The sequence below is a fragment of the Haematobia irritans genome, chromosome 2 (assembly GCF_050003625.1).
Source record: "Haematobia irritans isolate KBUSLIRL chromosome 2, ASM5000362v1, whole genome shotgun sequence".
NCBI classification, from domain to species: domain Eukaryota; kingdom Metazoa; phylum Arthropoda; class Insecta; order Diptera; family Muscidae; genus Haematobia; species Haematobia irritans.
The window spans coordinates 45,276,270-45,292,955 of NC_134398.1; the positions used below are offsets into that span (position 1 = coordinate 45,276,270).

General features: G+C 25.6%; 1 protein-coding gene across 3 annotated transcripts in view; it reads left to right on the forward strand.

Moving 5' to 3' along the window:
• The window catches only part of stai (stathmin), a 578,970-nt gene that overhangs the window by 434,691 nt on the left and 127,593 nt on the right, over positions 1–16,686 (forward strand). For 2 of the 3 annotated variants that reach the window (XM_075293929.1, XM_075293925.1), the window contains exon 2: positions 11,176–11,259. The exons of the other annotated variant lie outside the window; for it this stretch is intronic. In XM_075293929.1, the coding sequence (XP_075150044.1) occupies positions 11,176–11,259 (84 nt within the window). The remainder of the gene's footprint in view (positions 1–11,175; positions 11,260–16,686) is intronic. 3 annotated transcript variants of the gene reach the window in all.

Here is a 16,686-nt window from a genome sequence, read left to right on the forward strand (position 1 = left end):
ATAATTTTATTGCAACGAAAAAACCTAAAGCTTTAATCTTGATGATATGAGAGATAAAATTTAAATCTGACAATTCCTAAAGCTGCTCAAATTGGCAAAACAAAAAAAAAATAATTTTAAAAATAGTAAAAAAATACTTCTCTTTATGAGATGCAACTGATAGACATTTTGCACTTGTCCACTGGTTGCCATATCGTATCAATTGTTCTATTATAGTATAGTCTATGACCTTTGGTACAAAAAGAAATTGCTTAAAGCACAATCTTTATATTTAAAAAAAAATAAGCTAAACCTTTGAAATAGTCTTTTTTATATATAAATTATAGCATATTTTACACCTTGCCCATCATAAGGCTGCATGAGTAAATTTCTTTTAGATTTTGAACACTAAAGTATTAAATATTATACAGCTTAAAACAGCTCCGAGCATTAATTAAAAATATGCAGTTTCCAGAAAAACTATGTATGTCCTTAGCCGGCTTACCCTTAACATATTTTAGGGATGTATACAATGGAAATTTATACTGCATATCATAAGGCTGTCGTACTATATTATTTTAGCATATATTCAGATTGATATCTTAATTTATTCTCGCCTACGTAATATATATTACACTTTCAAATATTATTTTTATTATTTGTTCGTTTTCTTTCAATCTTTAAGTTATCCGTCTTTCATAACTAGTATATCCTTAGGAACTTTAATCTTGGGATAGTTTAATTTGGAATTACAGAATATCTTATGGATTCATAAATGAACAATTCTTTTCATAATATAAGACTTCAGAATATTTCATTATTTTAACATTCTTTAATATTTGGAACAAAAATTAAATTATTTTTCCCATACCCTAAGCATGAAAATGAGATAATTTCAAAGAAAATGTTTCAATCCAAATAAAAATTGTTTAGTTAAATTTGCAAGGCTTTTTAAATGTAAATATACAAACACAATTACTTGATTTTCAAATTCCCCATGGATTGTGGAACCTGTCTGAAGTATTCCCCTCTTAACCACTTGCCCTCTGTAATGTTTCCTATGAATTGTGTACATTTCATTATAGCCTTACAGCCATTTTCTCAGCCAGGTTAATGGAAGTGTTTGGGCAAAAGCTTCATAATCATCGATAGCCTTCCTTCCTTAGTAATCAGCCAAGCTATTGTTGCCTGTAGGCATTAGAAATTCTCACCGGATTAGAAAAAAGAATAGACTTTATGCTGGCAGCATGATAAATTCTGTCGTTTGTTTGCTATGATCTTATTGTCGTCCTCGCCGACTTTGTCCCCGGTGTCATCATTGCTGGTCTTATTTTTTGCGTACACACATATACAATGGTAGTGTTTTCAATACAGTATGGATCAAATCTGAAATTTATAAAAGAAAATGGTATATACTTTTAGGAATAAAGTCAAAACACCATTAACAATTTTAAATGCTATAGAAAAATATGCTACACTAATTTGTATTTTCCCTAAAAGTGTGCTAAACAAATTTAATTTGTAATGATTTCGATACTCTCTGTTTTTTTCATAATTAATTCCGATGTTTCGCTTCACCATTATATTATTTTTTTAAATATATTTTATTAACTAAAAAGAAAATAGTTTTTCTAATGTAAACAATACTATCTAAAACACGTCATATATTATCTTCTACGCCGTTATTCTGATAGCATTATAGTTCCACTGCCTGCATATATTCAGAGTACATAAATTGGATTTTTCCCTTTTGTTGTATAGTTTTTTTTTTTTTCATTCTTTTTCGCCTATTTTCAAACATATTGTCTTTGTGACAATGTCAACGGATGAACGCATTTCTCTGATAAAATGCCTGAATAGAAGATGCCCCTGTTTTGTTTGTGTATATCTGTAAAACGAGAATGGTCGTTGTCCTCTAAACAAAAAGTGGAGTTTGATGAGTGGCGTTATGCCTGTTGCGGATTGAAATGAATTCCATACTATGACTAGTAGTCATTTTTTATATTTTCCGAAACAATTTATCAAACAGCATCAAAAGCTACACATTATTTATAGTTAGGGGATGAGCGTCAAAATGGTTTCTGAATACATTGACAAGAAAAAAAAGTGAAATTTAATAACGAATTTATAAAATTTCCTATAGCAATAAAATTTTGAGCAAAATTTTATAAAATTTGTTATACAAATGAAATTTTAATAAAATTTCCTATAGAAATGAACTTTCGACAAAATTTCCTATAGCAATAACATTTAGAGCAATATTTCCTAAAGAAATTAAATTTTGACAAAATTTCCGATAAAAATTAAATTTTGGGAAAATTACGATAGAAATTAAATTTTTGGAACATTCCTATAGAAATGAAATTTTGAGAAAATTTCCTAAGCAAATAAAACCTTGAACAAAATTTTCTATAAAAATTAAATTTTGAAAAATTTGATATAAAAATTAAATTTAGAGAAAATTTGCTATAGAAATGAAATTTTGACAAAATTTCCTACGGAAATGGTATTTTAAGAAAATATCCTACAGAAATGATATTTTGACAAAAATTTCCCTAACCGTATGAAAGTTTGAGAAAATTTCCGATAGAAATGAAATTTTGGGAAAATTACGATAGAAATTAAATTTTGGGAAAATTCCTATAGAAATGAAATTTTGAGAAAATTTCCTAAACAAATAAACCCTTGAACAAAGTTTCCTATAAAAAATAAATTTTGAAAAAATATTATATAGAAATGAAATTTTGACAAAATTTCCTATTGAAATGAAATTTTGACAAAATTTCCTATAGAAATGAAATTTTGACAAAATTTCCTATAGAAATGAAATTTTGACAAAATTTCCTATAGAAAGGAAATTTTGACAAAATTTCCTATAAAAGTGAAATTTTGAAAAAAAAATCCTAAAGAAATAAACCTTTGAACAAAATTTTCTATAAAAATTAAATTTTGAAAAAATTTCATATAGAAATGAAATTGTGATAAAATTTGCTGTAGAAATGAAATTTTGACAAAATTTCCTATAGAAATGAAATTTTGACCAAATTTCGTATAGAAATTAAATTTTGACAAAATTTCCTATAGAAATTAAATTTTGACAAAATTTCCTATAGAAATGAAATTTTGACAAAATTTCCTATAGAAATGAAATTTTGACAAAATTCCCTATAAAAATGAAATTTTGACAAAATTTCCTATAGAAATGAAATTTGACAAAATTTCCTATAGAAATGAAATTTTGACAAAATATCCTATAGAAATGAAATTTTGACAAAATATCCTATAGAAATGAAATTTTGGGAAAATTTCTATAGAAATGAAATTTTGGGAAAATTTCTATAGAAATGAAATTTGAGAAAATTTCCTATAGAAATGAAATTTTGAGAAAATTTCTTATAGAAATGAAAAATTTCCATAGAAATGAAATTTTGAAAAAATTTCCTATAGAAATGAAATTTTGAGAAAAATTCCTATAGAAATGAAATTTTGAGAAAATTTCCTATAGAAATGAAATTTTAATAAATTTCCTATAGAAATTAAATTTTGAGAGAATTTCCTATAGAAATGAAATTTTGGGAGAATTTCCTATAGAAATGAAATTTTGAGAAAATTTCTTATAGAAATGAAAAATTTCCATAGAAATGAAATTTTGAAAAAATTTCCTATAGAAATGAAATTTTGAGAAAATTACTTATAGAAATGAAATTTTGAGAAATTTCCTATAGAAATTAAATTTTGACAAAATTTCCTATAGAAATTAAATTTTGACAAAATTTCCTATAGAAATGAAATTTTGACAAAATTTCCTAAGAAATGAAATTTTGACAAAATTTTCTATAGAAATGAAATTTTGACAAAATTTCTTATAGAAATGAAATTTTGACAAAATTTCATATAGAAATGAAATTTTGACAAAATTTCTTATAAAAATGATATTTGACAAAATTTCCTATAGAAATAAAATTTTGACAAAATTTCCTATGGAAATAAAATTTTGACAAAATTTCTTACAAAAATGTAATTTTGATAAAATTTCCTATAGACATGAAACATTTGTCAAGATTTCCTATAGACATGAAACATTTGTCAAAATTTGATTTCTAAATGAAATTTTGTCAAAATTTCATTTTTGCGGCAAATTTTGTCAAAATTTCATTCTTATAGGAAATTTTGCCAAAATTTCATTTCTATAGGATATTTTGTCTAAACTTCATTTCTTTTGGAAATTTTGTCAAAATTTTATTTCTAAGGAAATTTTGCCAAAATTTCATTTCTTTAGGAAATTTTGTCGAAATTTCTTTTCTACAGGAGATTTTGTAGAAATTTAATTTCAATAAATAAAATTTTGCCAAAATTTCCTATAGAAATGAAATTTTTACAAAATTTCCTAAAGAAATAAAACATTGAACAAAATTTCCTATAAAAATTAAATTTTGAAAAAAATTACTATAAAAATGAAATTTTGAGAAAATTTCCTAAAGAAATGAAACTTTGAGAAAATTTCCTAAAGAAATAAAAATTTGAGAAAATTTCCTATAGAAATGAAATTTTCACAAAATTTTCAATAATAGTGAAATTTTGACAAAATTTCCTATAGAAATGAAATTTTGACAAAATTTCCTATAGAAATGAAATTTTGACAAAATTTCCTATAGAAGTGAAATTTGGAAAAAAAATTCTTAAAGAAATAAAACTTTGAACAATATTTCCTATAAAAATGAAATTTTGAAAAAAATTCATATAGAAATGAAATTTTGAGAAAATTTGCTATAGGAATACAATTTTGACAAAATTTGCTAAAAAAAACGAAATTTTAAGAAAATTTCATATAGACATTAGATTTTGAAAAAAATTCCTATAGAAATGAAATTTTGCCAAAATTTCCTATAGAAATTAAATTTTAACCCAAATTTTCTAAATTTTCCAAATTTTTAACAAAATTTCCTATAAAAAATGAAATTTTGAAAAAATTTCCCATAGATATAAAATTTTGAGAAAATTTCCTATAAAAATGAAATTTTTAGAAAATTTCTTATAGAAATGAAATTTTAAAAAAACTTCCTATAGAAATTACATTTTGAGAAAATTTCCTATAGAAATGAAAATTTTTACAAAATTTCCTATAGAAATGACATGTTGACACATAGAAATGAAGTTTTTATAAAATTTAATATTTTAATTTAATTATTAATATAGTATTAATTTGAACTTTTAACACATCCTTAAAGTATGCAATAAATAGCGAAAACATTTAGGTTATACAAATCTGTAACACCCTAAAGTATATCTTTTGCTGCTTTCACCCTTCAATTCCATTGAGGATATGCTAATAGATTTATGGTTAGCAAATTTTTGAAAGTGATTCATAAATAACCCCAAATTAGATTTGAGTGTTGTTTATTCATTGCGACAGAAGAGACAGAACATAAATATTATGTCATTTTTTTTTTTTTGGTATTCTTAATTCTTTGTGAGTACTTTTTTTATGTATAATATTTGTAAGTCTATGAATTGTCCCAAAAAACAGTTGAACTAATAAACTGTTGCTGATTACCAACTTTAGACTTTATCATTTTCTTCAACCCCCTGGTGTTATGAAAAAATCATGGAGATTTTCTCCCTAAAGTATAGTTTACAATTTCCCTTGAAAGTATACCTTAGAAAAATAAGTTATTTCCTTCCAGCACTCTTGCCAATTACATGAATGCTTAAAACTTTTCTCATTCCTCTTTCTGGCAATTTCTTCTTGCCTCTGGAGTTCAAAAAATTTTTGGTTGTTTTTCCGAGAACTGTTAAAACGTTTTTATGCTTCAGTAACTGTCAAAACCATAAATTATCGTTTTTATACAGGCCAGGATGGTCAAGCAATGGAAGCATACTCTGTAATCATAGCATTCTTTTCACATCCTTTTAGCCCTTTTGTGCCCCCCTTTTTTTTGGATTCCTAAACAGTGGCTCTATTTACTCTGCCAATGTTGGTTTTTTCCTCTTTATTGTGGATGAAGTTGTTTGTCTGGACTTTATTGGAAAAATGACAAATTTTTCTATTTAGCACTTGAAATTTTGATTGGTTTTTTTCAGGCTTTGATTTGGGATATTTGGTGGTTAGCATGTGTGTCTTTTCTTTTGTTCTGTCTATTGGTTCAATAAATTGATTCTGATTCTCACCCATATGGAGATAGTTTTGACATTGTTGGCATCTGGATTCTTATATAGATGCCAGAAACACGTTTTTATTTCTATGGTCCTTACCACCATTTACCTGCTTCCTCGTAATTCCTCGGTTTATTTTACCGTACACCACTTACCATATCCTTCCATTGAATGTAGAAACGAATTTAGTTGATTAAATAAAATCCATTTGCCATTCTGTTAGGTTTAGGCTGTGGCATTTTACGGTTGCATAAATGCAATTTGCCTGTAGTGCATACTTTTAGGTTATGATTTATATGATCATCCTTAATGTATACCGCATCTACCCCACAAAATATGTATGCTTTTGATTAATGACATTCTCAAGTAATTGCTTGCTATGGTAAAGCATTTTGCAACATTTCCCCCAAAGGATACGACTGAAATATGTATAGCTTGTAGCGATGCTCTTTGTGATGTGCCATGATTAATGTACGTATACAACATTCAGCCTAGAAATATGCAATGATTAGCATAGCAACTTGTATAAAATATTGCATTAGCCGTAAAAGTCGTATATAGGTATATCCCAAATGTCACGTTCTGACATTAAATTGAAATAAGGTTAGAAACATTTCTCTGTCACACTGATTTAAACATTTGAAAAGTCTTTCCCCAAATAGTAAAAATATCCATACAATACTCCATATATACACAACTGTTCCCTTCTTGCCGGTTTGCAGGTTAACCTTAAAGGTATGATTTAACATATATAATGTAACCACATACAAGTTATCTCCTGTGTGGTATAAAATTACAATATGCAGATAATTAAACCAATCATATGCGATTTATTTATTCGATATCTTGCAAAAGTAAATTCGATTTTTACTGCCTTAAAATATGCAATTTATTTGCGGTTATTTGGAAAGTTGACTTTGATTAAAATGTGAGGTGTATGAAATACAAACTGATAGAGTAATCTTGTTGCAGTCAGCTTTAAAATGAACCCTATTTTAAAGCTGACTGCATAGAATATTTCATTTCTATAGAAAGTTTTGTCAAAATTTCATTTCTATAGGCAATTTTGTCAAAATTTCATTTCTATAAAAATTTTACATTTCTATAAGAAATTTTCTCAAAATTTCATTCCTACAGAAAATTTTCTCAAAATTTCATTTCAGTAGAAAATGTTCTCAAAATTTCATTTTTATAGGAAATTTTCTCAAAATTTTATTTCTCTATGACATTTTCTCAAAATTTCATTTCATTAGGAAATTTTCTCAAAATTCCATTTCTAGGAAATTTTCTCAAAATTTCATTTCTGTAGGAAATTTTCTCAAAATTTCATTTCTTTAGGAAATTTTCTTAAAATTTCATTTCCATATGAAATTTTCTCAAAATTTCATTTCAATAGGAAATTTTCTAAACATTTCTATAGGAAATTTTCTCGACATTTCATTTCTCTAGGAAATTTTTTCAAAATTTTATTTCTCTAGGAAATTTTCTCAAAATTTCATTTCTTTAGGAAATTTTCTCAAAATTTCATTTCTCTAGGAAATTTTCTCAAAATTTCATTTTTCTAGGAAATTTTCTCAAAATTTCATTTCTATAGGAAATTTTCTCAAAATTTCATTTCTATAGGAAATTTTCTAAATATTTCATTTCTCTTGGAAATTTTCTCATTTCTGTCATTTCTGTAGGAAATTTTCTCAAAATTTCATTTCTATAGGAAATATTCTGAAAATTTCGTTTCTATAGGAAATTTTCTGAAAATTTCGTTTCTATAGGAAATTTTCTGAAAATTTCGTTTCTATAGGAAGTTTTCTGAAAATTTCATTTCTATAGAAAATGTTGTTAAAATTTTAATTTCTATAGAAAATATTCTCAAAATTTCATTTTACTAGGAATTTTCTCAAAATTTAATTTCTATAGGAAATTTTTTCAAAAGTTGATTTCTATATGAAATTTTGCCACAATTTCTTTTCTATAAGAAATTTGCTAAAAATTTCATTTCTATAGAAAATTTGCTCAAAATTTCATTTCTATAGGAAATTTTCGGAAAATTTCGTTTCTATAGGAATTTTTTTCAAAATTTCATTTCTATAGGAAATTTTGTCAAAATTTCATTTCAATAGGAAATTTTGTCGAAAAATTTCATTTCTGTGAGAAATTTTGTCAAAAAATTTCATTTCTATAGGAAATTTTGTCAAAATTTCATTTCTATAAAAATTTTACATTTCTATAAGAAATTTTCTCAAAATTTCATTCCTACAGAAAATTTTCTCAAAGTTTCATTTCAGTAGAAAATGTTCTCAAAATTTCATTTTTATAGGAAATTTTCTCAAAATTTTATTTCTCTATGACATTTTCTCAAAATTTCATTTCTTTACGAAATTTTCTCAAAATTCCATTTCTAGGAAATTTTCTCAAAATTTCATTTCTGTAGGAAATTTTCTCAAAATTTCATTTCTATAGGAAATATTCTGAAAATTTCGTTTCTATAGGAAATTTTCTGAAAATTTCGTTTCTATAGGAAATTTTCTGAAAATTTCGTTTCTATAGGAAATTTTCTGAAAATTTCGTTTCTATAGGAAAATTTCATTTCTATAGAAAATGTTGTTAAAATTTTAATTTCTATAGAAAATATTCTCAAAATTTCATTTTACTAGGAATTTTCTCAAAATTTAATTTCTATAGGAAATTTTTTCAAAAGTTGATTTCTATATGAAATTTTGCCACAATTTCTTTTCTATAAGAAATTTGCTAAAAATTTCATTTCTATAGAAAATTTGCTCAAAATTTCATTTCTATAGGAAATTTTCGGAAAATTTCATTTCTATAGGAAATTTTTTCAAAATTTCATTTCTATAGGAAATTTTGTCAAAATTTCATTTCAATAGGAAATTTTGTCGAAAAATTTCATTTCTGTGAGAAATTTTGTCAAAAAATTTCATTTCTATAGGAAATTTTGTGAAAAAATTCATTTCTATAGGAAATTTTGTCAAAATTTCATTTCTATAGGAAATTTTTTCTATAGGAAAGTTTCTGAAAATTTCATTTCTATAGAAAGTTTCGTTTCTATAGGAAATTTTGTCAAAATTTCATTTCTATAGGAAATTTTCTCAAAATTTCATTTCTATAGGAAATTTTGTCAAAATTTCATTTGTATAGAAAATTTTCACAAAATGTCATTTCTATAGGTAATTTTCTCAAAATGTTATTTCTATAGGAAATTTTGTCAAAATTTTATTTCAATAGAAATTTCAATAGAAAATTTCATTTCAATAGGAAATTTTGTGAAAATTTCATATCAATAGGAAATTTTGTCAAAATTTCATTTCTGTAGGAAAATATTGTTAAAATTTCATTTCTATAGGAAATTTTGTCAAGATTTTCATTTCTATAGGAAATTGTTTCAAATTTTAATTTTTATAGAAAATTTTATTTTTATAGATTTTTTTTTTTCAAAATGAAATGACATTTTTTTCTCAAATTTTCTAGGATATTTTGTCCAAAATTTCTATAGAAAATTTTGTCCAAGATTTTAGTTCTATAGGAAATTTTCACAAAATTTCATTTCTATAAGAAATTTTTCAAAATTTCATTTTGATAGGAATTTTTGGCAAAATTTCGTTTCTATAGGAATATATGTAAACATTTGTGTCAAGCTAACCATAAGGTTTTTGTTTTACTTTTATTTAAAATTTTTTAGATCCCAAAAGTATGCTTCAAAAGATAATTATATTTAAAGCCTCAAAGTATGCCACATTTATTAAAATTAATTAAATAGCCATTATGAAACCTTTATTGTGAAGTCCTACAGTCCTTAACGTTCGAATAATTATAAAAAAAAATCCATTAGTAAACTTGTTGGTAACACTATTTTGGCTTTGGTTTGCATTTAAAATTCTTCTCCTTGTTAATGATAGTGGTCTGGAAAAGCGTTTTCCATTACCATAGTCCTTATATATTTTAAAGTTATATTGAAAATATTTGCTTTATGGCAGTTTTATATGTGAAAAAAAAAAAATGTTTTCTCTTATACATAATATGTAAATATAAAGAAAAACTTACAATAACAATAACAAGAAAAACTTAAAATAATGATAATGACAACAATTTTTTGGATGATATTATTTTGACGTGCTAAATTAAGTTAAATATAATATTGTGGAAAATTGTTCTTAATATTCGAATATAATATGCTGATGTAGTTTTTTGTTTTTGTTTTTTTTTTTTTTGATTACGCCTACTTCGACCTCAGAATAAGCGTTGTCAGAATATATTTGTCTGTTTCTCAGTGTTTTGATAAATATGTAAATTTTTTTCTTTACTTCCATTGGTGTCCTTCTAACAACAACAATTTCAAATTGTTAAGGTCCCCTGAATTTGTTTGCTGTCTTGCAATATTTGCAGCTGTTGCCATGCTATAAGATATAAACATTTTCCAAAATATTTTTCCAAGTATCTTTCTTCCTCCTCAACAAAAAAAAAAAAAACAAGAAAACGCAAAAATATGTAAATTTAGTTTTAAAACAAGACGAGCAAAACAACACAGCAGGATAAGGACAAGAGTTTGAAATGAAAACCTCTAATACACTCAAGTAACAAAGTTGTTCTAACAATTCAAGGTTTTATTATAGCCTACCTTTAGGCGATTATTAAGTAAGCACAGAAAGAATCTAGGAAAAGACAACAACACTACCGACCAACTACAGCAGCATCATCTGACCAAATTGAAATGTCTACTTTTAGACAAGAATTAGAATATTGGAGGGATTTTACTGTATCTTATAATTACTGGTATACAAATAGGAAAATATAATGGTTTTTGCTTTAAACAACAAAAAGTAAATTAAATAGTTTTTGTATTTAAATTCATAAATGTTGTAAATTGTTTGCACAATTTTTTGTTTTTTTTTTCACCATTATACACATAACTTTTCCTAATTAATATATTTTCTCTTTCAATATTTTTCTTCTTCTTCTTCCCAAAAAATTTTCTCTTTATCTATGTCTTTATTGAAATAAACAAACAAAATATTGAAAAAAAAACATCAGTATCAAGGAGACAAGCACCAATTAAAAAAGCTAACAAAATACGCTCAAAACAACCCAGGTTATCGAAGAAAGTTAAATTCATAAGTAAGTATAAATAATTAAATTATTTTTCAGTGTTTTCTTTTATATCGAAAAAAATACAATGTTGATTTGGTTGGTCGCAAAGGCGAGTGTTATCATTCCACAAAATTTGGAATAGATTTCGAAAGGTAGTAAACATGGAAGATTGACAAATTAAAATTCTAAAAAACAAAATATTTACTTGTCATTAATATAGCTCCCTTAGGCTTTAAATATTCCTTTGTAAATATATTGATCCTAATATGTGAATATATTAAAAGAATTACATATATATCCGCTGTACGGTTTTAAAGTTGGTTAGCTTACCCTTTTTCTAATGGAGTTTATGAAAAAGGAGGGTTAATAGATTTTTATTATTTTCGATGCAACAATATTAATGTAACAATAACTCATGAAATGTAATAGATTTTATTTTAACTTAATTTAATTATTATTTTATTTGCAAATTTAATTTAGCTCAATTTAAATTAACCCTTAAATGCACAAGAACACCGAAGCATATACAGCCGTAAGTTCGGCCAGGACGAATCTTATGTACCCTCCATAAAGACTGTCATCCACAATCGAATTACTTGGATTGTGGTAATACTTGCCGATGACCTTGCCATCTTAAAACTTCTTAACATCTTCTTCTTAACGGCCTCTAAATTGTAAGTTAGTCCATACGCGGTATATATTAGACAAAAAGAAACAGATTAAATACATACGAGTATATAATTCAGGTCTTGACCCGGTATATAGGGAAGTGTATAAATAATTATCAACGGATATGAAGTTTTAAGCGGTAATTAGAGAGCCGAATTGAAATATGAGGGTCGCTTTAAAAGTACATACTAACCGATATGGACCAATTTTTGGGTGATTGGGGATAGGTTTATCTGGGTGCTATATATAACTATGGACCGATATGGCATGGTTGGCCATATACTAGCACAATGTAAAAATTTCAACCGAATCGGATGAATTTTGCTCCTCCAAGAGGCTCCGATATGGACGAATTTTTGCATGGGTTTTAAAAACGAAATACTTCGACCACGTAACAAATTTCAACAGGCTCGGATGAAATTTACTACTCCAAGAGGCTCCGTAGGTCAAATCTGGGGATCGGTTTTCCACCACATATACAAGCACAATGTAAAAATTTCAACCGAATCGGATGAATTTTGCTCCTCCAAGAGGCTCCGGAGGTCAAATTTGGGGATCGGTTTATATGGGGGCTATATATAATTGGACCGATATGGACGAATTTTTGCAAGGGTTTTAAAGGATAAATACTAAGACCACGTACCAAATTTCAACAGGCTCGAATGAAATTTACTACTCCAAGAGGCTCCGTAGGTCAAATCTAGGGATTGGTTTATATGGGGACTATATATAATTATGAACCGATATGGATAAATTTTTGCACGGTTGTTGGGGACCGTATTCTAAATCCACGTACCAAATTTCAACCGGATCGGATGAATTTTGCTCCTCCAAGAGGCTTTGGAGGTCAATTCTGGGGATCGGTTTATATGGGGACTATATATAATTATGGACCGATATGAACCAATTTTTGCATGGTTGTTAAAGACCATATTCTAACACCATGTACCAAATTTCAGTCGGATCGGATGAAATTTGTTTCTCATAGAGGATCCGCAAGCAAAATCTGGGGATCGATTTATATGGGGGCTATATATAATTAAGGACCGATGTAGACCAATTTTTGCTTGGTTGTTAGAGACAATATACTAGCTTCATGTACCAAATTTCAGTCGGATCGGATGAAATTGGTTTCTCTTAGAGGATTCGCAAGCCAAATCTGGGGATCGGTTTATATGGGGGCTATATATAATTAAGAACCCATGTGGACCAATTTGTGCATAGTTGTTAGAAACCATATACTAACACCACGTACCAAATTTCAGCCATATCGGATGAAATGTGCCTATTTTAGTGGCTCTGCAAGCCAAATCTGAGCGTCGGTTTATATGGGGGCTATACGTAAAAGTGGTCCGATATAGCCCATTTGCAATACCACCCGTCCTACATCAATAACAACTACTTGTGCCAAGTTTCAAGTCGATAGCTTGTTTCGTTCGGAAGTGATATCAACAGACGGACGAACGGGCGGACATGCTTATATCGACTCAGAATTTCACCACGACCCAGAAGATATATGGGGTCTTAGAGCAATATTTCGATGTGTTACAAACGGAATGAAAAAGTTAATATACCCCCCATCCTATGGTGGAGGGTATAAAAATAGTTTAATTCGGATTGTAATTGCATTAAGCATCTTTTTCATTTTTTATTTTAGCAATTGTTTTGTTCTGTAAATTTTAAGATTATAAAAAATAAAAAAATGCAAATATTTTGATTAAGAAAATTATTGGCACAGGTAGTTCTGATTAGTTTTTTTTATACATTTAGTACTTGGTGGGCATTCCCATTAATAGCATCTAGTCTAGACATTGAATTGACTAATTTTTTTTATGTTGTCTATACCTATATTCCCCCATTCTTCCAATAAGTAGTATTAGTGACTGGAACATGACTAGCAACGGACACCAAGAGCTAAACCGACTCAGGAAGTGATTCTAAGACGATCGGTACATATATTTTATGGGGCCTAAAATCAATATTTTTCTGGTAGTCACATTTTTTGCACATACTATGTGGTTTAGGTTATAATGAAGTGCTGTGCCAATACTTATATGTGGCACTGTATGTTGTACCAAAGAAGCATACATCTTGTACAAGAATTTAAAAGGCTTATTAAGTAGCCTACAATTCTGTAGGGCATTAATTTATAATGCAGTCCAAACTAGCCAGAAGACAGCTGTATCAAAGTTTGCTTAATGAAGAGATTTAAAAACCGAAATCAAATCAAATTCGTGTTTTTTTTAACTCGAAATTATTTTTTTGGAATTTTATTTTTACTTTGATATATTTTATTTTATTCTTGATTGACCATTATATATAAAACATATAGGTTTTTCTTATACATTTTGTACAATACATGTTTTTGTGTACTTTTAGATGAAAAAATCAATTAATTGCTACAACAGAAAAAATAATTAAATTAATTTTATATCGCAACATTTAATAGCGTTAAGGTTTATAAACACAGAAAAAAGTTAAATCACGAAATTAAATGATCCTATTAACTTTTATTTGGAATTTATTTAGTCATGGAAATTGTAGTAACAACGTCAATTAATAAACTAATTGATCTAATTAAATAAATTAATAAATACCATTGATTTAGGTGACTGATTATGTTTTAAATAAAAAATTTAATTTTTAATGGAATATTTTTTTAACTCAATTAAAATTTCAATTGTAAATATTTTGTTTATATTATTTTTTTGTGTATCTGCAAATTATAGATTTTTTTTACAAACAACATTTGGTTTACTTTAGAATGTATTTAGCTTTAAATATTCCTTATTGGGATATATAGCCAGTGAAATATTAAACTCCAATCTAATAAATTTTTTTTTTTTTTTTAATGTATTATTTTTCTATTATGTTTATTTATCTATCTATTCAATTATATAAAAAAATAGTTTGAAGGGTAAATTAAATTTCAATTGTTTGTAATTATTTATTTATATAATATGAGTTTTTTGTATTATAAATCGTATGAGAGCTGGAAAAAAGTAAGCCTTTTTTAATTTCCTGCTTTATAATGTAAAATAAATTTAATTAAAATCGCATTTTAATATGATACAATTGAAATATAAAATATTTAATATACAAATATCTGCCATAATATATATAAAAACATACAACAACTTGTACATATAGTCAATTAAATTCTTTTATAATAAACTAAAAGTAGGGGGAGAAATATGAATAATATTGTTTTGTGTTAATTTAACAGGAGATTATTATATGAAATGTTATAATAAAGTTCCTTTCATTTTTTTTGTTTGCTCAACATAATTATTGTTATCATTTCGACATGAGTGAATCCACATTTAATGCTTGGAGAAAAAAACTCTATGGTATATGTTGCGGTGTAATATTTAACTGCCGGTTTATTTATGTAAACTGGATTTAACCACAAGTTTTTATAAAATGCAATTCAAAGTATTATCTTTTATAAATTTCTTAACACTTAGTTTTTTTTTTTTCAAAATATATTTTTTTTCTTTTCAAACTTCACGTTATCAGTTTTAGTTGAAAATTGATGCGGTAGCCTTTAATGGGCAAATCCTTTAAATCATTAAACTCTAAAGTGAGGAAAAAATTAAAAACAAATCTCAATTACAAAAATTAAAACTTTTTGTTAAATATTTTATATAAGCAAAACGCTATTTTTTCTAAATTTTATTGATCAAGGTCTATAGAAATAAAATTTTGACAATATTTTCTATAGAATTAAAATTTTGGCAAAATTTTCTATAGAATTAAAATTTTCACAAAATTTTCTATAGAATTAAAATTTTCACAAAATTTTCTATAAAATTTTAATTTTCACAAAATTTAAATTCTATAGAATTAAAATTTTGACAAAATTGTATATAGAAATAAAATGTTGACAAAATTTTCTATAGAATAAAAATTTTGAAAAAATTGTCTATAGAATTAAAATTTTGACAAAATTTTGTAAAGAAATAAAATTTTAACAAAATTTTCTATAGATATACAATTTTGACAAAATTTTCTATAGAAAAAAAAGTTGGAAAAAATTTTCTATAGAAATTAAATGTTGACAAAATTTTCTATAGAACTAAAATTTTGACAAAATTGTCTATAGAAATAAAATTTTGACAAAATTGTCTATAGAAATAAAATTTTGACAAAATTGTCTATAGAAATAAAATGTGGACAAAATTTTCTATAGAACTAAAATTTTGACAAGATTTTCTATAGAACTATAATTTTGACAAAATTTTCTATAGAACTAAATTTTGACAAAATTTTCTATAGAAATAAAATTTTGACAAAATTGTCTATAGAAATAAAATTTGGACAAAATTTTCTATACAAATTAAATTTTGACAAAATTTTCTATAGAAATAAAATTTTGACAAAATTTTCTATAGAACTAAAATTTTGACAAAATTTTCTATAGAACTAAAATTTTGACAAAATTTTCTATAGAACTAAAATTTTGACAAAATTGTCTATAGAATTAAAATCTTGACAACATTTTCTATAGAAATAAAATTTTGACAAAATTTTCTGTATAAATAAAATATTGACAAAATTTTCTATAGAAATAAAATTTTGACAAAATTTTCTATAGAAATAAAATTTTGACAAAAATTTCTATATAAATAAAATATTGACAAAATTTTCTATAGAAATAAAATTTTGACAAAATTTTCTATAGAAATAAAATTTTGACAAAAATTTCTATATAAATAAAATATTGACAAAATTTTCTATAGAAATAAAATTTTGACAAAATTTTCTATAGAACTTACATTTTGA